Raw genomic sequence first — 26,830 nt, forward strand, 5'->3', positions numbered from 1 at the left:
CAAACCAAACTTTTGGTAGCTTACTAGAACAATAAAATCAGTTCTGTCCACTAAATACATGTTGCTGCAGTAGGCTACAAATGACTTAAGTGAGATGAGCAGACTGAAAACTTTTATCTTTGTTGCTGACAAAGTTTTTCTTTGGGGGCATAGATTGCAGTAGCATCTGAATTTTGTCAAGGTATACTGTATAAACTACATAGTGTCCAGTAGTTTCATCTAAAACAATGCATATGTTATAAACTGATCAGATGCTATCAGATAAATGTGGTGCAGTAAAATGTAGGCTATGACATTTAACCTCTGAGATGTAGTGGAGTAGAAGTGCATGAAACAGAAATACTTCAGTAACACACAAGTACCTCAAATTTGTACTAAGTACTCTTGAAATGCCACATTATCCAAATCAGTATTATCAATAGTTTTCCTTTTACGACATAGAGCAAATACTGTAAACTTTTCTGTCCACATGTGAAAGAAAATCCAAATCCAAAGGTGGTTTCTGCTGTGTGTCAGTCTGTGAGAACTGGATTTAGCTTTTAGCCCTTTGTGTCCACTTAAAAATGAAATGAAGCTCACACACAGTGCTAAGGGTAAAATAAGAGAACGATTTATTCTTTGCTCTGTTCTACAAGACTTTATTACAACATAAAGCTGACGAACAAAACTGCGTCTGCTGGAAATAAAAGGTATCTTTCAGAAGAATGCGGACAGCAGTAATCACAGGTGTGAAAATGAATATATGTACAGTACTTATTGACTATTTATTAAGATTGAGTTTGTGCTTTGGAGTCGTTAGATTCTTTGAGAAAGCTGAGAGGGAAACAAAAATCTCTGTTGGAGGCAAAGGTTTAAAAGACATTAGCACCATTTTATAAAGAGGTTCCTGATATGACAAAAACCACAAGGAGAACAGTTCTGATTGTAACGTAGATTTGGAGCTGACAGTAATTTGGAGTTGACACATTTACTGTACTTCCTCTTTCTTTCTTTGTACTTTAAACTCTTTTTAGTTCTGCTTGTCACTATATTAAATCAAAACACAGTAGAAAATATTCTTAAGGACATCAAAAAGTAGTAATGTTTAACTCCATTTAAAGAAAACAGAACCTGTCTGTGCACTTGGGCTTCTCGACTAAGAGGAAGCTTCACTTTGTGTCTTTATGCGTCTGTGGTTCATTTTGTCCTGTTTGTGCATTCATTGGTAAAAAGCATTTGATTCTTGGCACCTTGTCGTGTTCCAACAGCAGAATTTAAGAAAGGAAGACAAGGAAAGCGTGGTCGACTTTTAAAACCTAATGTCCCAGTACTGCAGTGTCTTTTTAGTGGCTTCAAACTCGTCTTCACCAGCTGCAGAGTTGCCGCTGATCTGTGATGTCACTTCAGGCTGTTGGGTTGGACCTCCGGCCTCTGAAAGGTAAGTCAAAAGCAATGTGCAAGAGTGTATTAAAGGATAAGACTGCCGTAATTCTCTGTATGTTTGTTTTTGTCAACATAGAAAAGATCAAAGTGTTGTATGTCTCCATACACCAGTCAAGATCATAGCTATGAAAATATGGATGCTTCACACACATCTCCCCCCCGACAGCACAGGGGATCTTTACAATCAGCACAGTTTCAAGATGGACACCCAAGATTAGTGTTACCACTTCAATATCTGATCAAATGTTCCTCCTTCTGTTCCTGGGTGTTTTATGCAAACATTATGACATCACAGTGAAGTTGACCTTTGACCTTTTAGATAAAAAATGTCATCACTTCATCATTTTATCCTATTAACACATTTCTGTGAAATTTTGTCATATCTAGCATATACATTCTTGAGTTTTGGCCAAAAACATGTATTGTGAGTCACAGTGGCCTTGACCTTCAACTACCAAAATCTTATCAGTTCATCGTTGAGTCCAAGTGGACATTTGTGCCAAATTTGAGGAAATTCACTCAAGGCGTTTTTCAGATATCACCTTCACGACATTGAGACGGATACAAGGTCACAGTACCCTTGACCATTGACTTTTGATCACCAAAATCAGATCAGTTCATCCCTGAATGCAAGAGGATGAAAGAAATTTCCTCAAATGTACTTGAGATATTGCATTAAGGAGAATGTGACAAACGAGGTCACAGTGACCTTGACCTCCGTCAAGGAGTTCTTGAGATATTGCATTTACAAGAATGCAATATGATATATAAAATATGATAATTATATATAAGTATTAACTATTAAAATGTATGTTGGTCCAGTCTGTAGGTGGAGTGTACAATTTTTCAGTGAATTTCAGCAGCAAGAAGAGAACGGCACTGAACTTTATTTACCAAGCATGTCTTGGCAAACTACCTGGGTATCTTAGATCAAATACTATACAATGTCCCTAGAGAATTTGGTCCTCAAAAATCATCATGTTAATACTGTGACTGTGATAATCTCTTATCTTACCAGGGATGCACACGACCTGGGGCCTCTCCCACCTGCCTCCAGACAGACACCTGATCAGAGGATTTAGTCTCTGTTGGAAACCCTCTGCGCAGTGATAACGCACGACTGCGTTGATTGCATATCTCTGTCGACCTTTTCCGAAGATTGAGGCGTTTCTAACCTTGGGTGGTGGACCACATGAGGCTGTTGGAAGAGTTAAGACAAGTTAGGTTCTCATTGGGGGCTGATGTTTCATGGTGTAACAGCCCAAAACAACCACATGAGGGAGCTGAAACCATTAATGAGGAGCTCTAAATGTCTCTATTACTCACAGGTGCCTTTCTTGCAGGTGTATGCAAGGTGATAGTTGCAGGGCACGTCACTCCAGCGTCCGTCATCGTGCCAAACCATCACCACACAGTCTTCACCAGACAGGAAGTAGCTGTCTGGCTGCCCTCTGTACCAGTTCTCATACAGCTGTATGAGAAGAGACATGGGTGAATTTGTTTTTAACAATTTGCATACTAATCAGAAGTAAACTGTGTCCACATTATAATATTGTTCTGTCCACTGTTCCAACTGTGTTCCTCTCCTGTGATACACGGTGTAATGTTTTGTGCTCACACATAAAAACAGTGTAGATTTGTCGTATGAGTTCAGTCACACTCCTTTCTAGTATCCCTCACCAGTGGGTTGCCATCAGACCAGCGGAAATCATCCTCAATGGTCTTATCATTCAAACCAGTCCACTGGTATTCTTTGTAGTTGTCTGGTGATGACAATAAATTAAATATATTCAGCTCTCAAGACACAATAAATAAATAAATGAATCACTCATATAGGACAAACCATCTTGTTGAACCTACTGTTGATGTAATTCTGCTCCTCAGGGGTTAAGATGGACACCAGATGAGCTCCCATCATGCGACAGTGCTGCTCTGCGACCTCCCAGCTCAGACGCTGGCTGAAGTGTCGGTAGCAGAAACCTTGGAATTTATCCCAGCCTGGTTCACATCGCTCCAGGTCTGAAAATATCACAGAGGAGGAGACAGGACAGCCAGTCTTTGAAATCTTTCAGCAGGTTCACTAGGCAGAGATTCCCCTTATTTACTCTGAAGCAGCTTCCAGCTTCCCAACTTGTTTGACAAACAGAACAGAAAGCAATTCTGACTGCAACAAAGAAGAGAGCTCACCGGTCTGACAGAAGTCCCCTCCATATGTTGGCAAGCAGAGACACTGGATCCGCCCGTCTCGGTCAGTGCAGGTGCCTCCATTGAGACAGGGGTCGTCCATACAGGCATCTGAAACAAAACAAAGGGTCACTCCAGGTCATTCTGCTGCTGAAACTACACAAGACGACAGCCCACGATCTGCATGTCTTACTACTCAAGTGTTCTATTATCTAATATTGTATTTGAAGTATAAATACAAGGATAAAAATGGATCCGAATCGAAGGATTTTAGAAATAAAGATTAAAGTCTTGAGGCCATTAGTAACAGGACATGTTGAAGCACCAGCATCCTGCTGCCACCTCGGCCAACAGATGGCAGCAGAGGGCAAACTTCATAGAGTTATTTGAGGTTAAACTGTCATCTTTGGTGCATCTGAGACCTTCTGTTTTCTGTCTTCTTCTTCTTCTTCTTCTTCTTCTTCTTCTTCCACTCTTCATTATTAATAAACCTTAAGGATGCCAACGCAATTACACTGTGTGACTGGGTCATGATAAAGGGACATGTCACCCAAAACTATAATACATTTTCCATTATAACCAGGCTCTTTTCTCTGTTCACAATTTCCATTTGATTTGCAGAAGTTTGGAGCTACATTCACCCTGGTACACTATGATGGATGGTATTTTGTTAGTCAGAAAACTCAAATTCCAAATGCAAAGACACATGATAATCAGCAAGCCTTGTTGTGATCTGTTTTGATAGCTACCCTCTACTAGAGCATACCATCTGTTTTGGTCATTAGACCTTACAGTATATCAAACACACTATGTAAGATATAGCCTACTCAAAGTACCAGTGTTGTAGTACAAATGATTGGTCTCGGTCTTCAGACCAGTCTAAAGACCACTATTTGAAGGTCTTGGTTGTCTCGGACTCAACCACATTGGCCTTGTCTCGGCCTTGTCACAGTCTCAGACAAAGAGGTCTCCAGATTTCATTTGAAGACCAGTTGAGACCACAACTGTGGAGATATCGCTAAATTGCCTGTGCAAAAAAGAAGTGTTGAATAAAGATGGTTAAGTTGATTTCAGTTCATTAGTGTTTGTTTACATTTGTTTGCTCATAGAAAACAAAGGAAAGCTATAATATACTTCTGCAATTGATTCTGATTATTTTATAAAGACCTTTCTTATGGTACGAGTATACATAAACACATATATACAGTATATGTGCAAAAAGATGCATGCAGATAAACCTGTGGGTGTCTTTATGGGAATGTGGATCTTTCAGATAACTCTGAGGAGTGCCTAGGGTTTGCATGTTCCACATTTTATCCTAAGTGTGTCATGCAGTGTGGGATTCGCACTGGTCTGGTCTTGATTTGGTCTCAACCTCTCAAAGTCTTGTCTCAGTCTTGGTCATGGCTTGATCTAAGTTTAGGCAGCCTTGACTACAACACTGGTAAATACATAATACTGATAAAGATGCTGGTGTTTAGTGTTTCCTGTCAAAAATCCTTGATGTATCATCTCATTTCTACTCAGTGTCTCAACCTGTAATTCACACAGACGTCTCTATCACTCAAATAACCTATAAACATTTGTTTCACACCTGCATCTCTTCTTCCAGCATCGTTACTTCACAATCTCTAAACTTTGTGGAGGAAAAAAACCTCAACTGCAGATTGCAGATTATTTGGAGGAGTTCACAAAGTATTTTAGGGAGGAATATAAGAAATCTGTCTGTTAGTCACATCATGCAATTTCCCATAAATCTGCATTTTCATTTTTATGATAAACTAAGGTTTTTGTGTTGACATATTTGGAAAACTGGCTCTTGTTATTGTAACTTTATGTTGTCAAACTCCTGTATGAATGATTACACTGTACAAGAGCAATTTCTCTTGGCTTCAGGCGAGGTGTCCCCGTCAAAAGATAGTTGTTAAGAAAAGCGCAGCTGTCCTGAAGGAAAAGGAGGGGTTGGAGTTTGAGTTTAATTTTCTAAATTTGTAAAAGAAGGCAAAATGGAAGGCATGTGTGTCCGAACTGAAATTAAACATTTTACAAGTGGATTTGTTTTATTTGCTTCCTTTGACACCCTGTAAACAAGAGCTCTGTGGTGTCTGTCATTATACTGCACACTCACATACTTCTCTTTGGGTCAGTGTGTGTTTATAAATGTGTGGAGGGTAATAACTGTTTTACACACGTTAAATGAGAATCATATGCACTCAAAGAAAAACCATCATTCAGTTTTGCTGAAAAATACACAACTGGGGTTATGTATAAAAACTAAACCTTATGCTGTGACCCATGTTGGCATCTGTACTTTTTTTTAAAAAATTGTAAAGTAACAAGCACCTTGGTTCATTTCTCAACCCTTTCTGCAAAAAGTCTGCATGATATCCATGAGCTTGTGTAGTTTTCCTTCAAACAGCACACAACAATAAATTGCCTGTGGGTGATAATGTGAGGTTAGTTACTCAATGAGTGGTGGCTTTCCCACTCTCTTCAGCTGCTGAGTCTCCAGTCTTTTATCCGCAGGAATGGACTGATATATAATCATTACTGCTCAACAAATTAAGGCTTCATGGAGACGCTGAAGCTGAGATTAAATGTGAAGAAATAGCAAAATGAATTTAAACTTGAGATAATTTGAAAGCATCTGTAAAAATGGATGGAGCTGCATGCAGAGCTACTAGTCTGTGTGTACATAGTTTTAAGTTATGTCCTAACTTTTCATGTTTTTTTAAAAGTGTTCTTGGCCAACATTGGCTTCCATACAATGCACTACTCTCTGCAGCTGCCATTTTTAGTAGTAGGAACTGAAGGCAACAATATGTACAGTAAACTAAAACATTTGAGACTGAAGAAAACCAAAATAACAGATTTATCAACTGATGGTGAGACAAGAAACAAACATATATTAGTTGGTTTTATCATTTGTACACCTAAAAACACAAAACTGTACAAATCTTGGAAGATCATGATTGAACAATTGAACATAAGTTGAGTATGAAGCATTAATGACCCATAAAGGAGATTTAAAAACATATTGCTGAATGCTACCACTCACAACAAATCAACAGCAAACAATATCTGTGCTTCTAAACATCATAACACTCTGTGCTTCTGGTACTAGGCTGTCGAAAAATAGCAATAAAAGTCCAAACATCTTGGGAAAGATGACTGTTTTAACACTTGATGTGAACTTATGGATTAAATATAAAACATTATTGCTGTTGCACTGATTGCTGTTACATTCCAGAGGAAGATTAAGTCCCTTTATCAAATTACTTCCAGAAAACTGCAAAAGATTTAGCGAGAAGAAAGTGATACTGAAGAGGATGAATTGCCCTTGTTTGGTGCAGCGATGTATTATTTGCAAAATAAAATCCACTGATCCAGACTCCGATAAAAGGTTAACCAACACTATCAAACATCACTCTTGCGGAAAATCATTGTAGAAGACACACTGAAACATTCATTCAGAAACATACCACTATAATACAGTACTTCACAGAAGTCAATCTTTGGATAAGGAAGAAAACATCATGCACAACAAGAGTGGACTGTTGACAAATGTCAAATGGGAGCTGTCCCAGTGTGAGTATCTCGAAGGGGGGGTGGAGGTCACAAGGACAGAAGTGAGGAGTGTTTTAAGGTGAAGCGGGAGGAGTCAGAAGAGTGAGTGGGCTTTCTGAGACAACAAGTGAAACAAATGTGGGAAGTCATTTGAAAAAGGAAGGGGAGGTGTTTTACAGAAAATGGAGCAGAGGCAGGTTGAGGACAGATCGGGGGTTTTAGTGCATCATTGCGTCGAGTAGCAAGAGGAGGGCGGTTAGGCTGATGAGAGTGGCTTTAACATTACCTGAAACTTTCCCTGTACCGCCTACAGCTGCCCTCTCATTGGGCAAGATAAGCAGGGTGGGCGGCTGGGTGAGACTAAACTCAACATCCACCAGACCTTGATCCACTGGTGGTATGAAGGCTGTCACCTTCTTGGGCTCAGCGGTCTTGTGGAAAACATTCGGTGCGGAGGTTACTGGGCTCCAGGTGCGCTTGGACCAATGTGTGGTGGTCGTAATGGTGGTAGTCGTCGTCTTTGCAGTTGCAGCAGTGGGTTTTGTACTTGAGGGGGAATCTGGAGCTGCTGTGGAGGTGATGGATGAGGTTTTTCTGCTGTACTCTAGATCATTCAGAGACTCTTGGGGTCCAATTGTGGTGGTCAGTGGAACCCAGTTTGATGTTTGTAAATCAAGAGGAAAGACAGTAGAGTCCTCCTCAAAGGTTGGGACAATATTAGCTTCTTCTTCTTCAATAGCTGGGCCAACACTAGCTTCTTCTTCAATGGTTGGGGCAATGCTAACTTCCTCTTCAAGTGTTGGGACAACATCAACTTCTTTTTCAAGAACTGGGGCAACGTTAGCTTCCTCCTCAAGGGCAAGGGTTGGGGCAATGCTAGCTCCTTCATCAAGGGTTGGGGCAATGCTAGCTCCTTCTTCAAGGGTTGGGGCAATGCTAGCTTCTTTGTCAAGGGTTGGGGCAATGCTAGCTCCTTCATCAAGGGTTAGGGCAACGCTAGCTTCTTCTTCAAGGGTTGGGGCAACGCTAGCTTCTTTGTCAAGGGTTGGGGCAATGCTAGCATCTTGGTCAAGGGTTGGGGCAATGCTAGCATCTTGGTCAAGGGTTGGGGCAATGCTAGCTTCTTTGTCAAGGGTTGGGGCAATGCTAGCATCTTGGTCAAGGGTTGGGGCAATGCTAGCTTCTTTGTCAAGGGTTGGGGCAATGCTAGCATCTTGGTCAAGGGTTGGGGCAATGCTGGCTTCTTTGTCAAGGGTTGGGGCAATGCTAGCATCTTGGTCAAGGGTTGGGGCAATGCTAGCTTCTTTGTCAAATGTTGGGGAAAGGCTAGCTTCTTCGTAAAGAGTTGGGACGCCATTAACTTCTTTTTCAAGAACTGGGGCAATATTAGTTTCTTCTTCAAGGGCAAGAGTTGGGGCAATGCTTGCTTCTTCCTCAAGGGTTGGGGCAATGCTAGCTTCTTCTTCAAGGGTTGGGGCAGCGCTAGCTTCTTCTTCTTCAAGGGTTGGGGCAGCGCTAGCTTCTTCTTCAAGGGTTGGGGCAATGCTAGCTTCTTTGTCAAGGGTTGGGGCAATGCTAGCATCTTGGTCAAGGGTTGGGGTAGTGTTAGCTTGTTCCAATGAGAAAGAAACTTGTGTTCTCTCTTCAAGAGTTGGGGAAACTTCAATTCCTTCTTCAAGGGTTGGGGTAACTGTAACTTCCTCTTCAATAGTTGGAGCAACTTTAACATCTTCTCCAAGGTTTGCCATAACTGTAGCAAGTTCATGTCCACTTGCCTCTTCATAGTCAGTGGTCATAGTATCCAAATACACTCTGTAATCAGATGTTTGATACCGTGCTGTGGAGGAATCAGTAGGCAACTGAGAGGTGTTTGACTCTTCTGGAGACTCAGTGGTAGCTAGACTTATTCCAGAGACAAGGTTGTCATCAAACTTTGTCGGGTGCAGCTGTTTTTCTTCACTTTCCAGAGTGACAGTTTCTTCAGTTTCTAAGCTTGTACTTCCTTCCTGTCTAGAAATGGAGGACTCCCACACCTGTGATGCTGTGGAGAGGATATCCAAGTCCAGTTTGTCAGAATGACGTGACCCAGATGAGATGGTTGGATCAGGGAGTGCAGTCTGAGGCTCAGCAGGAGCACAGCTAGTCGAAGCAGACGGTGATGGGTGAGTGGTGAAACCAGAAGTGGAGGACTTTGATGTGGAGATGAAGCTCACTGCTTCAACATCCAGGTCACTCTCTAGAAAAGAGCATAATGCATTTTTTTAAAGCTGTAAACACATCTATAACGGAAGAGTTTGACATTTTGGGAAATACCCTTGTTTGCTTCCTTGCTGACGCCTAAATGGGAAGACTGATACCACTCTCATATCTGTAAATAGTCAAGAAATAGTCCACCACATAAAGGGCCATACACTGCAACCTGCTGTTGTAAAGCCTTATTCAGACAAAAGATTTGCAACAAGACAAAATTGTTTTAGAAAGTTGCATCACTATGAACTGGCTCATCTCAGCTCAACTCAATCAGGCTGATGGTGTCACCTGTGACTCAGCTTCTCAGGTCGCTAGCAGCTGGTTTTAGAACACAAGAGTCGTCACCTGTGCCACCGTCAGCAGCCAACCAGGTTGGAGCAAAGTCCAAGCAGCAACCTCCGGGGCAGGAAAATGAAACCGACTTGGAAGTGCTAATAACTGCTATTCCTCAAACAGCCACTTGAGGGTGGCTCCAGATGTCAGTCAATCCCCGTAGACCCCCATGTTAAAATGCCCAGCTTTACAGCAGATATGTTACATGCTTACAGCCTGGTACAAAAAACGGTTGTGGTCTCTACAGCTAATTTCCCCCTTCATGATGACTGTGAGGGTATATTTTATATAACTCAACCATTTAAATGTTATTAAGGCTTAAACTTGTGCAAAACTAAGGGTAGCCTGCTTTAAACGACGGGCTGTCTGCCAATAGTGTCCTCAGCTTCTCACTTCTGGCTACAAAAAAACAAAACAGTGATGGCTAAAATGCCAAAACAGGAGTCCACAAACCAGGTGGTGATGTCACAGTAGCTACCTCCATTATTTTTAACAGTATGGCCAAGTCAGCTGGTCAAGACGGTTACAAACTGTCAGCAGACAGCATGTTGGCTTGCTTTGGCATCCAGTGCTAACAGCCCTCTGTCTAGGCATTGCAGACCAGTGCATAGCCATGTTGCAAGTTTCAACTTGTCTCCTCGCAAATCTTTGGTCTGAACATGTTTTCATTTTTATGTATGGATTAAACAAACAATATGTACCATGCTACTTTGTTAGCTTTAGAGGTACTGGTAGGTGAATATTGTACTTTTCGACAGAGCCAGGAAAGCTGTTACCCCGTTTCCAGTTTTTGTGCTAAACTAAAATAACTGTCTGCTGGTTGTAGCTTCATATTTACCATACAGGCAGGAGAGTGGCTTCAATCTTCTCATCTTAGTCTCAGCAAGAACGCGAATTATCTTATTTCTGAAAATATTGAATTATTCCTTAAAGATTTTAATGTAAGACTTAATCTAAGCCGGACATACCTGGAGAAATATCTCCAGACCCATCCAGAGGGGCCCACACTGAGGTCAGTTCCATAATGGAAGATTTTGTAGTTTGAGCTGGCTGTGTAAGAACTTCTTCTGTTGAGGCCTGAGTTGAGAGAAACACCTGCACAGGACCTTCTGCTGCGTCCTCCTCCAGCTTCACCTGAACCACGGGGTCAAGGGTCATAGAGGTCACCTCCCAGAACCTCTCCTCTTCAGTATGATTACTGTCTGTCTCACTGTAATTGGCCAAAGATCTGTCAAAATTCAAGTTTGTCTCTTGTATTTCTTGGGAATCCTTTGGTGTCTCAGATGTGCTCTCTTTAGGATGTGTGTCTGGAACTGTCTGGTTGTGTGTGTGAGTTGCACATGATGTTTTGGGAAACTCTGTGGTGCTTTGAGGCTCAGACTGGTGAAAGGTGAAGTTTAGGTTGTGGTGGGAATCTGTCTCATTGTAAACACTGGGCAGTAATGGTGTGCTTTGTGTGGAATCATAGGTTTCTGTGGTGCTGATAGTGCTGTTCATCGGTGCTGTAGGTTGCTGGGAGCTGATTTCTGGAGGAGATGAAGTTTCATTCAATGCTTGGAGGAGATTCAATGTAGCTGTGGTGTTGAAAGGAGACTCTGTTGTGCCTGATACCACTGTTGAGTGCATGCCAGCCAGGTTTTCCTCAGTAGAAGAGCTTGAGACAAGGGGAAACGATTCGAGCAACCTTTGAGCTTTGAGCTCCACCTGTTCTGCATGTTGGTTCAGTTGCAGCTCTTGATCTGTTTCCATAAGAATAACAACATCTTGTCCAATGTTTTCAGGCTCTGTGGCCATGTAGTCCATGGGAGAGTCAGTGGGAGTATTTCTATTATCTGTAGAGGACAGATAAGTTATTAAAAATTAGATTCAATAAATATGAAAAACAACTTTCTTTTGCTGCCTTTGGTTCAATTACTTTTCCAGTGCCTTGCTGTTTAATTGCATGCGCACAGATTGTAAAAGTAACATTTACATGAACTCTCCGAGACACAAATTTCTCACCTTTGAAACAATACACGTCATGAAGGCTGGATGGCTCTGGGAAGCCAGTTTGGTTGCTGAAGCGATAGAGTGTTTTGACACCTGGCTGAGGCCCTCCGCAGCGCTCTCTAGGGGCTACAATGGGATAGCGCACACTGCCATCAGACAGCCAGCCAGGGCTGCAACGGTCCAGACCTTCACTCCATGCCAAGTAAAGCTGTGCTGTTGTAGCCAGCTCTGCCCCTGCTGCTCTGCAGTAAGACTGCGCTTCGTCAAATGACAACTGCTGTGGGATGGAGTCATGAAATACCTCCCCTGGAAACACAAAATATTTTCTTTTCACCATATCTTAAATATGTAGTCTCATAATTATATGTCGATACAGTCCCAGTGATACAATGGCATAACTGACTGATTTTAGCCTATCACAGATATATCTGTAAAAATGGTATACTGTATATGTTGGCTAACAAGAAACAAGACATTGCAGTACAGGAACGCCAAGAATGTGTTCAGGGTAATTTAGAAATACTAATACTATATGTAGATTGTTCACCAGAGGGCACAGACTTAATTTTTCAACTGTAAAATGTCCTGATAAACACACACTTTATATATGCTGTATTTTGTCAAATCATGGCCTCAAATATTGATATTAGAACTGGCCTAAAAATTTAATATGGGTTCAGGCTTTAGTTACAGAAAGACATATTATTATTCATACCATAAATTTCCTCCACGTAACAGTAAACATCAAATAGATCATCTGCATCCATTGTCCCATAGTTTCTCACGCCTGGTTGGCCATCCATGTCTCCATAACAACCTTCACGGGGCACCTGGATTGGGTACCTGCAAGAATGGAAACAATAATTTCTCACGTTAAAGGGACAGTTCACCCAAAAAAAAAAAAAAAACAAACATATTTTCCTCTTACCTGTAGTACTATTTATCAAAAAAGATTGTTATAGTGTGAGTTTCCAAGTGTGGGAGTTATCAGCTGTAGAGATGTCTGCCTTCTCTTGAATATAATGGAACTAGATGGCACTCAGCTTGTGGTGCTCAAAGTGCGAAAACATACAACTCAACAGTAATGTCTTCTTCCAGAAATCATGACCCAGTTACTCAAGATAACCCACACAACTTGTTGTGAGCCAATGTGTCCTCATACAACAGTTGTTATGATATCTTACAAAAATGCACATTGAACGGTTTGTATCAGCCCCTCACGAATGGCATTGTGACGTTACTTACTTAACATAAAATTACATAGGTTAGGTTTAGGCAAGTAATGTTACATAGGCTAGGTTTAGGAAAAGAAACATCGTGATGACATACCTTAAAATAACTCCAAGGTCACTACTTGTTTTTACATGGCACATGAACACATGGCTCCTGGGGGAAAGTCCCGTCCTTATGCGGGCTTTTGCTCTTTGTACTACTTTCTTCTTTACTCCCATCAGGGCACTGGTCACGTGATGGAAGCCTTCCCATTTATATGGGTTATATACGGACTCTGGTGCATTACTTTTCATAGGTATACATACAAACAATGTATGACAGCAGCCTGAGTGAGGAATTTTGAAAAGGAACAGTGCATTTACTGAACTGCACCCGCATACCGTAGCACTGTGCAGAAGGAAGCTCTACTCATGCGGTGTGATACGACTGGGGGGTGTGGTTTGGTAGAAAGAAAATAGTTCCTACATGAAACTGCTCACAACAAGGTCTGTGGATTATCATGAGTAACCAAGTCATGGTTTCTGGAAAGAGACATTAATGATGAGTTTGTCAAACATACTTTTTTTGTGCTTTGAGCACCACAAGCCGAGTGCCATCTAGTTCCATTATACTGGAGAGAAGGCAGACATCTCTACAGCCGATATCTCCAACACTTGGTAACTCACACCAAAACAATCTAGACTGATAAATAGCACTACAGGTCAGCAGAAAAAATTGTACTTTTCTCCTTATAGAAATCATGTATTTCCCAAATACACATTTCCCCCCCATTTGGGGAAATGTGACTAAAAGCTTTAGAAATATACCTGTAATGCTTTCATTAAAGGAAGAGTTGCAGTCATTGAAGCATTCAGTATGTTGGAGTGTGTTATTGAGTGTGGGCACCACTTTAATTTAACGTTGGAACATTTAAATGGTGAGGTGATGAGATACCTGACAGACTGGTCTGCCAGCCAGCCTGCATCACACTGCTCATAGCCATCATAATAAGCTGCCAGCAGTTGGTCAGGAGTCGCGATTTGAGCCCCGATGGCCTCACAAGCCCTCTGGGCCTGATGGAAGGAAAACGCATAGCGCCCCAGAGCATCTCTATAATGGAATACAACACCTAAACACACACATAAGCACACCATTTGTTTTAGATTGCACAAAAACACACTGCGTGTCACCAAAAAGTGTTTTATGAATGTCAATTCATAACAATATCACAAAATGAATCAGATGTTTTAAAACAGGAAGATTACAATCAAAAAATACAATCATATCTTTTTTTTTTAGTGTACTACATGTTGTATCCTATACATCAAAATCTTTCCAAAACATCAGTGATGAGCCACATCTTTCATTTTGTTACCTTTGACCTTGAGTTGCACAAGGTCGCTGGCGTCCTCCAGGCCCTGCTGCACCTCGCAGCGATAGTGACCAGAGTCACTTGAACGTAAATCTCCCAACCACAGTGACAGATCTTCAGGGGAGGAGGTATAGTTGAGCCAGGCGGCACGGTCTCGGTACGCCTCATTGACCTTTATTCTTTGACCCCGTGCCACCAAGATCTGTGTCTCCACTCCACCGGACACCACCGTCCACTTGACCCGTGGTACAACAGAGGAGGAGGAGGACAGAGACACCAAGCAGGGGATGGAGATGGAGCTGCCCAGCGGGGCCGAAACCGGACCTGAGTAAGGGATGTTCACCTGGAGCTGTCGGACATCATCTGCAGGAGAAAAGAATAAAGGATACAGAGCATGACGAACAGAGCAGCTGTGAATTTGCTGAGAATAGTGAATCATGACTTTACTTTGCCTTTGATTATAACTGAATGTGAATGAATGCTGAATGTCAGAGATAATTTTACAATGCAGACGTACCGAGTGCAGACGGAGTTTGCGTGGGAAAGGCCAGAGTGAGGCGGCAGACTGCCATGAGAAGTGGAAGTATTTGGACATGTCTGTGGAGATAGAGAGGAAACAGTACAAATTAAGATTAGATCAAATGTGACACGCATAAAGATTAATAAAGCATTCCTATCGTAATCTCAGGGAAAGAAAGGACACAAAAATGACACAGATTATTTCTCCTTAGCAGTTTCCAATTTCACACATGTTTAACCTTTAATAGGCAGAGTGATTTCAGATCCTGGAAGTCATGTAATGTGTTGATTCAGCTCCACTGATCCCACCAAACTGATTTATTGTAATATTAAAGGTCAGAACCAGCACACCTCTGTGCAACCTTCGCTGCAACATCCACCCTCTGTGGCTTTAGCTTTTCACATGTAATTATATGCAGCTGAGTGAAGACACAGACTCAAGGTTCCAAATCTCTTATTTGCAAGAGATTAATGTAAAAATAGAAATACTAGCTACATGCTGCAAGAAAAAAAAGAAACAAACAAAAGCCTTGTGTGGGCCATGAAACATAAAGCACGTATAAAAATGGAGGGATTTAGACCTTAAGGTTATCTTAGGAATGATGTAACTTAGAAAAGAAAGCAAACAAGTGCACCATAAAAGCTGCCCTTGGATAGATATTAAAGCAAGACTAAGAGTCTACAGCTGTACTTAGGCACAGTGATGCTTTGAAGTCAATGGAAATGTTACCATCTTGGTATAGCACTGAGGGCAACATGAATGTCTGCAAAAAAAATATTTGCGACAACTGGTCCAATAGAGTGGTGCAGGACTGAGTCCTAAAATGCAGGAATAAGTTATCATTTCTGCATTTCCAGTTCCCTCATCTCAAAGTTAGTGGGGTCTCTTGAATGGGTTTCTGGTAAAGACAAGTTTAAGAGATTTTCTCTTTAAAAATAAGGTTGAAAACAAATGGTTAAATTAGACTACAGAGCATCATTGCACTAAGGTTTAACATTCTTGTTATGTGGTGATTTGAAGTCAGGCGACCGTGGGGTAGCTCATTTATAGCCTTATGTCAGCTTTTTCTTCTGGTGATTACATTTACGCTTCAGAAATCATAAAAGTGGTGTTCATTTATGAAGATTATCTTGCTGAGCAAAATATCATAAACTCTTGTTTGCCACAGAGCTTATTTTCTACCATGATTCAAATCCAATGGAAAAATCCCACTGGCTTTTTGTCGAAGGGACCAAGGCGATGCTGATGATGGGAAACTTCCACGTTGGCCTACAAGAGAACACCATCTCCACATCTAATCTACATACTGGGTGAAGATTTACTAATATAAATGGGTGTTTTGTCTATTTCATTACTATATTTGACAGGAACAATTCTCACTGATCAACAGAAAAGTAACTTTTAATGAGCCAAAATTAGTCCAGAAGTCTCATTTTCATCTGTTTGTCCCTCATGGTAAATAGTCACCTTCAAATAGAATAAAAATATCAAAAACACCTCTCAGCATAATGCAATAAAACACAAGGGCATCAAAGACTAAAGCCTCCAAAATGAACAACTAAACTTGAATTACCACCTCTGTGAAACATCTTCAGCAAAAACTCAACAATGTAACCCTCACAAAAGAAGGATTTACTGCAGGACTGTTGTATTTGACTGCATCAGTTTTTGCTTGGCACACCTATTAAACTGACAGCTGAATGTAAATCTTGTACATTTGGAGAAAATCATAATAATCTGAGTAAAACACTGACACATAAGTCACATTATATACTGAAAAGTGTATCTCAAAGCTATAAAAGAGCAACTTCTCTGGTTTTCAAAGGGAAGCTGAGAGCATAGGCTCCTGACCACAAGCTATTCATCACCTCCGGGAGCTAATGACACGGCTTCCCAGCCCAGGGGCATCCTGCCAGCTCTCCGTCACCAGTCTGGCCCTGTCATTAACCCAGCAAGCATGGCAAGACGCTCTCAGTGACCTCACACAACCTCCTGAGGCAGCCACGGTGAAGCTGTAAGTGTTCATTCATCATTAAAAGCAGTGCTCCAGCTGCAATTTACTTTTACTTTACATTTACATTAATGGATTAGACAAGTACTGGCAGCAGTACTCATGGTTAATTAATTCTGAAGTTGTTTTTTTAAGCAAAAAAGCCAAAATATTTACAGGTTCCAACTTTTCAGATGTGAATATTTGCAGGTCCTCTTGGTCGTTTATGACTGTAAACTGAATATCTTTGCATTTTGGACCTTTTTAAGGACAAAACAAGCCTTACAAAGACTTAGACTTGGGTTTTTAGGAGATTGTGGGGGGTAGTTTTCAGTATTGTATGACATTTACTGTAAATCAGCGTATTAACTGATAAATAGGCTAAAAATGCAACTTCATAGGCAGTGTTAGAAAAAGTATTTAGAAAATTTCATAAAAGGAGGAATACTACATAATAAAGATATTCTATTACAAGTAAAAGTCCTGCATTGAAACTCCTAGTTAAATTCGATTCCAGCTTGAGGCCCTTTGTTGCATGTCACTCCCTCTCTCTCTCCCCCTTCACTCACTCAGCTGTCCTATCCATTAAAGGCAAAAAGCCAGAAAAAATAATCTTTGAAAAGAAAAATAATTGCCCCCTGTCAGAGTTATATTATTATATTATTGCATCATTTTTATTTAAGCGTTAAAGAAGAAACAGACAACTTTTCAACTTTTCGTCCCTTGTGTTTCCACAGCCAAGTTGCCAGAAGAAAATGTCTGCATTTGTACGTTTCTGCAAACCACGGATATGTTTAATTTACACATTTTATATGTATCATATCAACTATTCTAAAGTGACATGATATATAAGCTGACTTTGTCACTGGAAGGTGGAGGGGACGGTGGATGGCGTGTCACCTCAGCAAGATGGCTGCCAAGCTGCAGAACAACACCGGAGGTTTCTGGGTCCCCTTCACAGTGTTTTCCCCTGTGTTGTGCCTGTAAACCTGGATGTTGTCAGAGGCACATGGCAGCATTTTCCTGCAAGGTCTGAGCCATCGAAACTGGGTATTTTTCTCTGACCCTGTTCCTGCTTTTCCAGCGGTTTTTGTGCTGCTAAACGTGGGTGTTTTAAGCCAAAACATGATCTTTTCCTAACTATAACCAAGTGTTTTTGTGCCTAAACATAACCAAACTTTCACCAGCATCATCAACATATCTGTTAGAAAATAAATGTAATGTATCTGTGGTTTGCAGAAACATACAAAGCAAACCTTTTTTCTAGCGACTGGGTTACATTTCCAAGTGGTTTAACTGTCGCAGAGACAACATTGTGCAACCAACAATATATACACTGAACAAAAATATAAACGCAACACTTTTGTTTTTGCTCCCATTTTTCATGGGCTGAACTCAAAGATCTAAAACTTTTTCTACATACACAAAAGACCATTTCCCTCAAATATTGTTCACAAATCTGTCTAAATCTGTGTTAGTGAGCACTTCTCCTTTGCCAAGATAATCCATCCCACCTCACAGGTGTGGCATATCAAGATGCTGATTAGACAGCATGATTATTGCACAGGTGTGCCTTAGGCTGACCACAATAAAAGGCCACTCTGAAATGTGCAGTTTTGCTTTATTGGGGGGGTCAGAAAACCAGTCAGTATCTGGTGTGACCACCATTTGCCTCACGCAGTGCAACACATCTCCTTCGCATAGAGTTGATCAGGTTGTTGATTGTGGCCTGTGGAATGTTGGTCCACTCCTCTTCAATGGCTGTGCCAAGTTGCTGGATATTGGCAGGAACTGGAACATGCTGTCGTATACGCCGATCCAGAGCATCCCAAACATGCTCAGTGGGTGACATGTCTGGTGAGTATGCTGGCCATGCAAGAACTGGGATGTTTTCAGCTTCCAGGCATTGTGTACAGATCCTTGCAACATGGGGCCGTGCATTATCATGCTGCAACATGAGGTGATGGTCGTGGATGAATGGCACAACAATGGGCCTCAGGATCTCATCATGGTATCTCTGTGCATTCAAAATGCCATCAATAAAATGCACCTGTGTTCGCTGTCCATAACATACGCCTGCCCATACCATAACTCCATCACCACTATGAGCCACTCGATCAACAACGCTGACATCAGCAAACCGCTCACCCACACGACGCCACACATGCTGTCTGCCATCTGCCCTGAACAGTGAAAACCGGGATTCATCCGTGAAGAGAACACCTCTCCAACGTGCCAGACGCCATCGAATGTGAGCATTTGCCCACTGAAGTCGGTTACGACAACGAACTGCAATCAGGTTGAGACCCCGATGAGGACAACGAGCATGCAGATGAGCTTCCCTGAGATGGTTTCTGACAGTTTGTGCAGAAATTCTTTGGTTATGCAAACCAGTTATTGCAGCAGCTGTCTGGGTGGCTGGTCTCAGATGATCTTGGAGGTGAACATGTTAGATGTGGAAGTCCTGGGCCGGTGTGGTTACACGTGGTCTGCGGTTGTGAGGCCTGTTGGATGTACTGCCAAATTGTCTGAAACGCCTTTGGAGATGGCTTATGGTGGAGAAATGAACATTCAATTCACGGGCAACAGCTCTGATGGACATTCCTGCAGTCAGCATGCCAATTGCACACTCCCTCAAAACTTATGACATCTGTGGCATTGTGCTGTGTGATAAAACTGAACATTTCAGAGTGGCCTTTTATTGTGGCCAGCGTAAGGCACACCTGTGCAATAATTATGCTGTCTAATCAGCATCCTGATATGCCACACCTGTGAGGTGGGATGGATTATCTCGGCAAAGGAGAAGTGCTCACTAACACAGATTTAGACAGATTTGTGAACAGTATTTGAGGGGAAATGGTCTTTTATGTATGTAGAAAAAGTTTTAGATCTTTGAGTTCAGCCCAAGAAAAATGGGAGCAAAAACAAAAGTGTTGTGTTTATATTTTTGTTCAGTGTACATATATATATATATATTAATTTAAAGCAAAAAATGTGTCTATTTCTACTTTAGAAGCACGTCAGTGTTGTGGCTGGTTGACATGGAGCTAATTATAACTTTTTTATTTTATAAACCGGTCATTTATTTGTCATGTAAAATCTTAATTTGAAAAGTAACCTGTAACTATAGCTGTGAAATATATGTAATGGAGTAAAAAGAACAATATTTCCCTGTGGTAGTAGTATCAGTAAAAAGTAAGTGAGCAGTTTTTAGGACTGAGAAACTCTTTGTAAAGAAGTCCCAGATTGTTTGACTGTTGCTGATGCCACCGACACAACAAAACTCCTAAAATAAAAGCTCCTAAATCACTCTCTTGATGAGCAAATGTTGAAAAGAATGACACACAGAAGAGGTACTGTGTGTGCGTGTGTGCGTGCGTGCATGTGCCAGCCAGCGTGCGTGTGTGTGTATGCCAGCCAGCGTGCGTGTGTGCATGCATGTGAGTGTGCCAGCCTCATTCACTAAGTCATTCACTCAGCCATCTAAACATACACATAGCACACATGTGATCAAGGTGAAAAAGACTCTAGTAAATAAAGACAAATTAATAAGCTTTATATTACCAAGGTCAGACCCATAGAAGCGAGCCAAACGCTGAACAAGCACTGATAAACTTTCCTGCATCTGTATATCCAACACATCGGCACAAACACAGCTCGCTAACTTGTGTCAGATTAAATGGCCCTCTTTGATGGCAGAATAATTGTTGTCTGTTTCCTCGGCCAGCTGGGCAGACTCCACAGGGCTGGTATCACTATTAGTATTCTTAACGAGAAAACGTCTCACAAAAAGCGAGCAGTGGGCCAGGAGGACAGCTGCACACTGTGCTTTCACTTCGGGCCGACTCCCTCACAAAGGGCCTGGGAGGAAAATTAAAGGACAGGGCACTGGCACACTCGCTTGCTTTTTCTCTCTCCTTTCTCTCGCTTCTTTTCAAGGATGGAAAAGGAAGTTTTAAACCACTAAGAACCGTTCTGGAGCAGGCTTTGTACAAAAGGCCACATTAAGACACTGCACACTGTTTCAAATGGTATCACTGATGCTGTGAGAGTGTGCTTGTGTATGAGTTGGTGCATTCAGATTGATGACAGAGGAGAAAATGCTGGTCGCTGCTGATTATTTTGTGACTTTTTTAGATCACAAAGTCTTTGGCCTCGCCCGTCACCAGGCACTCTGAGGCTCTGCTCTTTTAAATGAGGGTAACAATGAAGACAAGTCAAGCTAAAATCAATGCCACCCACTGCATTTACAGGTCTAGAAACTGCAGCCACTGCATTATTCACAAGCAGAACTAATCCAGTCTCCTCCTCCTGCAGAAACATACAAGTAAGCAAAAGAAGACTGACATCAGTCAAAACCACATGAAGCCCACAGCACATCTTTAACGTTGTCATCTTAAATTTAAATGCAATAAATCACCGTGAACAAGAAACATGAAATCAGATGTTGAGATCCCTGTCAGTGCTGCACTGACAACTAAAGCTGCCTCATTACATCCTGTGGGTGGCCTCTGCAGTACTCTGCATCAAGGTTAACTCAGGCAAACCTCCTCTCAACACCAACAAGCAGGAAAATAACTCCTGATCTCAGTTTAGCAGGTCAAACAGACAGAGACACGAGGCTGACTGATGTAAGCTCTGTGCTGCGCTGAGATGGTACTGGCTTTGGCAGGGATAAGTCTATGATAAAGTACAGCAGGGATCTCCTAAAATGAACAGTAATTGCGGTTTTAAAGAGATAGAAATCCACTGTGGTATAAGTTTCTGTCTGCCAGTTTCTGTTGCTGCTTTTTTCCTCCACACATCTCCAATTTCTTGTTAGATTTCAGATTCATTGGGGAGTCAGTGGCTTAGTGGTAGAGCAGGCACCCCATGAACAAGGCTGTTGCCGCAGCGGCCTGGGTTCAAATCCAGCCTGTGACCCTTTGCTGCATGTCGTCCCCTCTCTCTCTCCCCCCTTCACACTTATCTGTCCTGTCCATTAAAGGCAAAATGGCCCAAAAATATCTTTAAAAAAAGTTACATCCAATGAGAATGCACAACATTGACTGATGACGGAGACAAACAGTGCCGCTGCACTTTCCAAGGTGTGTATTTGTGTTTAAGAGGAAGAGAGTGAAAGCAACAGAGAGACATATGGTGGAAGGTGGACTATTGTTCCCAACGTGTCAGTAATTAGTGTAATAACTTACTCGGACTGCTACTTTGTCACGTTTTTGACTTTGATACATAATGGTAAGATCCCTCCCCCTCAGTTTGAGCCATGCAACTTGTGCCATACACATCCTGTACAAGACAGCAATATGTGTAGTTTGAATAGTATGGCAATCTTTGACAGTTATCTAGTGTGACCTTAGCTTACGTGGCCCTTGGCATTTGGTACGTCATACCAAGGCACCCTTTAGCAGCTGTATGAGATGCACCGCGCCATGTCATTATTAGACGTTCTGAGCAACTGACATGTTATAAAGAGGGAGAAAGTCTGCAAAGACTGGACAGAATCTGTGGTGAATGGGTCAAACAAAGACAGGACTTTCACCTAGGAGACTGCTGTCAGCGTCCCATATGAGAACAAAAGTCGATGTTGAGTTATTTTAACTTAGCTTAAGCCGCATTACGTTTCGTTAGTAACGAACGTACTTATTTAAAGCCAAACCCTGATCTTTTTTTTTTTTTTTTAAACATAAGTACTTTTATTACCTAAATCTAAAAATAAAGTAAACCTATGTTTAAATTTATTTTGAAAAGAGACAGTATGCATTTAACAAGTGGAAACTGCACATCTCCTGTAAGAAACCAGTTTATTTTAAAGAGACATTGCATGTAATGAGCGGAAAGTGACACACCGTCCTTGGGCATCTAAAATTGACATGGGGGTGACTATAGTGTCATAGTTTGAGTTGGGAGTGAGAATACATTGGCCTGACCTAACAGGGACTATTCACTCAACACCACTCCTCCAACTCCCTGCACCATCAAACGTGAACACCTCCACACATCCGAGGAGCTGCACTCACTCAAAGGACTCATCCCACCTTCCAAACCTACAGACATCTCCAGTAAACCCACTGTCTGGCTCCCAGCAAGATGACCAATTTGAAAAAAGCCACCCACCACATGATTCACCACCCAACGTGCCTGGAAAAAGTCGAAAGATCAAACAAACACCTGATCTCAGACCTGACTCAGCAGCTCTGCGGACTGACCACAGCCTGTGTGTGGCAAGCCCATTACAAACTATGAAAAACCAGAGACTGATTAGAGTGGGGGCAACGAATGAAGAACTAAACTGCATCTTCCTATCAGGAACTCCTTAATTTGAGGTCAACTAATCCCACACCAACATTTAGCAATCCAAAATCTGCTTCTGCTTCCCAACGGATGCAAAACTGGCTGCTGACTCTGCATTAAATACATTATTCATTACTTCATGGTACCAGTGAATCCATTCCTCAGCTTTAACCACAAACAATCAGACATATACTGTGACACAACTTTACATTGTTGACTATATCATTTATTTTAAGATAATTAACTAATTATTTATGAGGAAATAAAATTGCCTGACTCCAGTTTATATTGTGGAATTTTAAACCCCACAGTTTACAACATGTTCTATACGGATCTATAAATAAAATAGAATAAACAGGTATGGGGGACACAACACAAAACGTATTTGTATAAACTTTTAACTTCAGCTTCAACTACAGACTAGTAACAAGTTGGACAGCAGAAAGTAAGGGATTAAAGAAAAATAAAGAAGAAGGCGTGTCTTTCTGAAGCATTCATGGATTCATGAATTGGATGCTTGGATGCCAATTCATGCACATGGAGTCAAACCAGAACAGAATGGCCAGAACATGCCATAATGTTATGATACTTACTACTGATACTAGCCTGATCTTAAGAAAGACAATGATAGCCTATGGTTTGGTTCTTAGTCTGCAGTTTGTGGACACATACACTGTGAATCTGGCTAAACCCCAGCTGAGGCTACTTAACAAGCTATAGCATGCCTTTGTGTAACTAAAAAGTAAATTTGCTAAAGGATTTGCTATTGGCATAACTCAAAGTGACCACTTCTTCAACAAGAAAAGTGCACTTAGTAGAGTGCAGTTCTCCGCCAGGTGGCCGCCCGAGCTGATTGCAGCCACTCTAGACAACTCTTGTAATTTCAGCAGACAAGCTGCAGTGCGTCCCAGAAGCTAATAAAAATACAGATCTTGTCTATTTTTGATGGAGCCACGCCGCATTGCTCGGAGTAGATCAAGGTTTCCTGCTAATAGGCGTTGTATGTGGAATATAGATAAATATAATTATGAAGATGAAGGTATTTCTAACGCTTAAAACACAGCGATAAATATTTGATCCATGTCATTCATAACAGGACTTCTCATGGTATTAACTTTGTCTGTTGGCTAAAGCACAACAAATCAGGAAATAATAACTATAAAGACAATTAAAATAGACAATATGGTAGAAGTACAAATATCAAGGAAGTATGACCAAATCAGCAAAATCTGCAAATCTAAAAAAATCAGGCAGGCAACATGCCCCTGCCTCTGAAACATTCCTGGTGTGGTATGATGATGCTGTATGATGGACGGAAATTGTCCATCCCAGCTCCCAACAAGATGGCAACAAAGATAACAAAAGCAAGGACTAATTTATGTCGTATTGTGCCTAACTGTGGTGGATCATAATGTATCAGGTATAGAATTAACCTGCAGATGCTCCAGTTCAAAATGACCCAAACTTTATATGGATGTCTGTAACAGGCAGTAAGGCTTGTTGTTTTTAGCTAAGACCATTTCCAGAAAACTTAAACTATAAATCATGGCAACCATGAAAGATCCTTAAGCATACAGTCATACATGTGAACACTAAATATGAGGCTGATTGGTCCAGTAGTTTGCAAGGTTAGCTGCAGACAAACAGTTACACACTCACACATGTACACACACGACCAAATGCATGATCCCCTCCAGGCTCATGCTGAGCCAAGATAATTATGTGAACTAAATTGCACTATTATTCTGCAAATAACCCGAGAGACAGCAGTTTCACTGTGCTGCCCTGCCTCACATTTACTACCCTGAAAACCAGGCTGAACGGCCACTTCATTTTCTCTTCATCATTTATTGTGAAAAACTGAGTCACTGAATGAAATTAAAGATGTGGTGAGCAATTCAGAGCCCGAAACTAGGACAGAAGTTTAATTATTCCACAAAAACTGTTACAGCTTCATCCACACTGCAGCTGTAGGTTTCCTCAACCTTGCTGGTTTGCAACATGTGCCACACCTTCACAGCCAATTAAGAGAGCATCTAATGAATTACAGTGCAGTTATATAATAGTGTGGAATTTTCTCTTCAGAAATTCAATTTCAACTCATTTGTACCCAAAGAGTATATTTAGTATGATAAGGAAAAAATGCCACAATTGTTCTGATTGGCCTCAAGTCTTAAAAACTGGCAAGTAGGCTGAAAGTAAAACTTTTAAGTTCTGAGATCACATAAAAAATCACACTTTTATCAACAGTCAGAGTCAGGATCTTTTGAAAACAAGGACAAACGCTTACATTGTTTGTTTTACTTTAAAGATAAGGTGATGGAGGGCTACGTTTTAGTCAGAAATGACAAGACAACCATTTCAGTGCTTTTAGTTTGACTTGCCCCACTGGCTAATATAAGACCACAGAGCCACTGGACCATCAAATTAAGAGAGGAATCCTTGAAAGTCTGCTAGCTCTCTCTTACGACATCTCTACCTGTCCATTAATGAAGTCTACCTGAACCCTGAGGTGAAGAAGATGAACAGAGGAGGCTAAATGTGCACTCAAGACAAAAGCTGGCTCCTTGTGTCTCCTGCAGGGCACAGCAACAACCTCTCAGAGCTCAAATTCAGTAGCATCTATGCTTTACTCCCACAAATAAACAGCATTTTAATTTTAAAAAAAAAATAAAGCAGTTTTGCAGTGGCTGGATCACATAAGGGTTTTGCAGAGGACAGTAAGTCAATGCTGACACAGTTTTCATTCAGTTTCATTCACATTTTCATTCTCACCTGTGTTAAAAAATCATCACAGCACCTCACAATTCTTAAACAATCATGAGGAGTGACAAAGAGAAGGTAGAAGATGCAAAGGCCTTTAAACACATCAACATGCTCTTCTAAAACAAAGTGGGGGTTCGTGATGTGCAAGAAAACCAAAAAGTAAAAAAGCGCAAAGCCAATTAGAACAAAGTTATACTTAACTAAGTGCGTCAGTTCCTCACAGGGACATTTTTAGAGGAGAAAATGATCTACTGGCCACAATTTCAGGACGTCCTCTGAGGACAGCAACTACTGTGATGCAATTAACTGCTAAAGAGGGTCATTTTCTTAAATTACACCTTAATTTAAAATGACATTATACATTTTAAAAAAAAACTCAGACCGCATCAACTGCGCATCATTAACGCAGCAGCTCAAAGAGAAACCTACCGGCTTCTTCTCAGCAGCATTTCAGCTGATGCAGGATGGACTGACTTGTCGGCTGTAAAAAGTATTTTCCGTCAGCTCCGCTCAGCTTGCTGCAGTGCGACTGTCCTGTTGGGAGGAAAGCGGCTCTGGATGCTCTGCGCAGGTATGAGAGGAGTTGGAGCTGCTGTCCGACCGACTCCGAGAGAAAAAAGGAGGGAGTTGAGTGAAAGTGAAGCCAGATATGAAATCCTGAACTGCCCACTTTTTCACCCAACAATCGGGATGGAGATGGCGCATGCCTGTCAAGGGGGATTGGGAGGGATGACATCGAAAATAACCGATGTTATAGGCTATGAAATAAAGAGAGATGACCTATGTGGGGGTTTTTTTTCCTGCAGGGAAACGACAAATGCATTGAGCGTCATTTGGAGTCAGCGCAGCAGCAATACAGTGCTGCTGATGCTGCTGCAGGTACTGATATTGCAGCACAGTCACCTATACTGACGGAGGAGGGAGAGGGAGCTGA

At 41.4% G+C, this 26,830-nt stretch overlaps 1 protein-coding gene across 1 annotated transcript; it reads right to left on the reverse strand.

Moving 5' to 3' along the window:
* Window positions 1-588: 588 nt before the first annotated feature.
* Window positions 589-26,534, reverse strand: LOC125904974 (brevican core protein-like). The gene is made up of 14 exons (XM_049602694.1): window positions 26,326-26,534; window positions 14,847-14,926; window positions 14,333-14,692; window positions 13,912-14,086; window positions 12,461-12,588; window positions 11,758-12,051; window positions 10,725-11,588; window positions 7,460-9,409; window positions 3,610-3,717; window positions 3,283-3,441; window positions 3,103-3,185; window positions 2,749-2,893; window positions 2,438-2,620; window positions 589-1,410 (listed from the first exon to the last, which is right to left on the reverse strand). The coding sequence occupies exons 1-14, from the start codon at window positions 26,343-26,345 to the stop codon at window positions 1,289-1,291; spliced, it is 4,671 nt and encodes a 1,556-aa protein (XP_049458651.1). The 5' UTR covers window positions 26,346-26,534; the 3' UTR covers window positions 589-1,288.
* Window positions 26,535-26,830: the final 296 nt, after the last annotated feature.

Source organism: Epinephelus fuscoguttatus, linkage group LG17, assembly GCF_011397635.1.
Source record: "Epinephelus fuscoguttatus linkage group LG17, E.fuscoguttatus.final_Chr_v1".
NCBI classification, from domain to species: Eukaryota; Metazoa; Chordata; class Actinopteri; order Perciformes; family Serranidae; genus Epinephelus; species Epinephelus fuscoguttatus.

What these genes read in the sequence shown, in the direction of transcription:
- LOC125904974 (XM_049602694.1), bottom strand. Translation starts at nt 26,345, where the DNA reads ATGCTGCTGAGAAGAAGCCG. An exon ending in AGGGGACTTCTGTCAGACCG is followed by an intron (nt 3,442 to 3,609) that starts GTGAGCTCTCTT and finishes TGATATTTTCAG; the next exon opens with ACCTGGAGCGATGTGAACCA. An exon ending in GGAGCAGAATTACATCAACA is followed by an intron (nt 3,186 to 3,282) that starts GTAGGTTCAACA and finishes TGTCATCACCAG; the next exon opens with ACAACTACAAAGAATACCAG.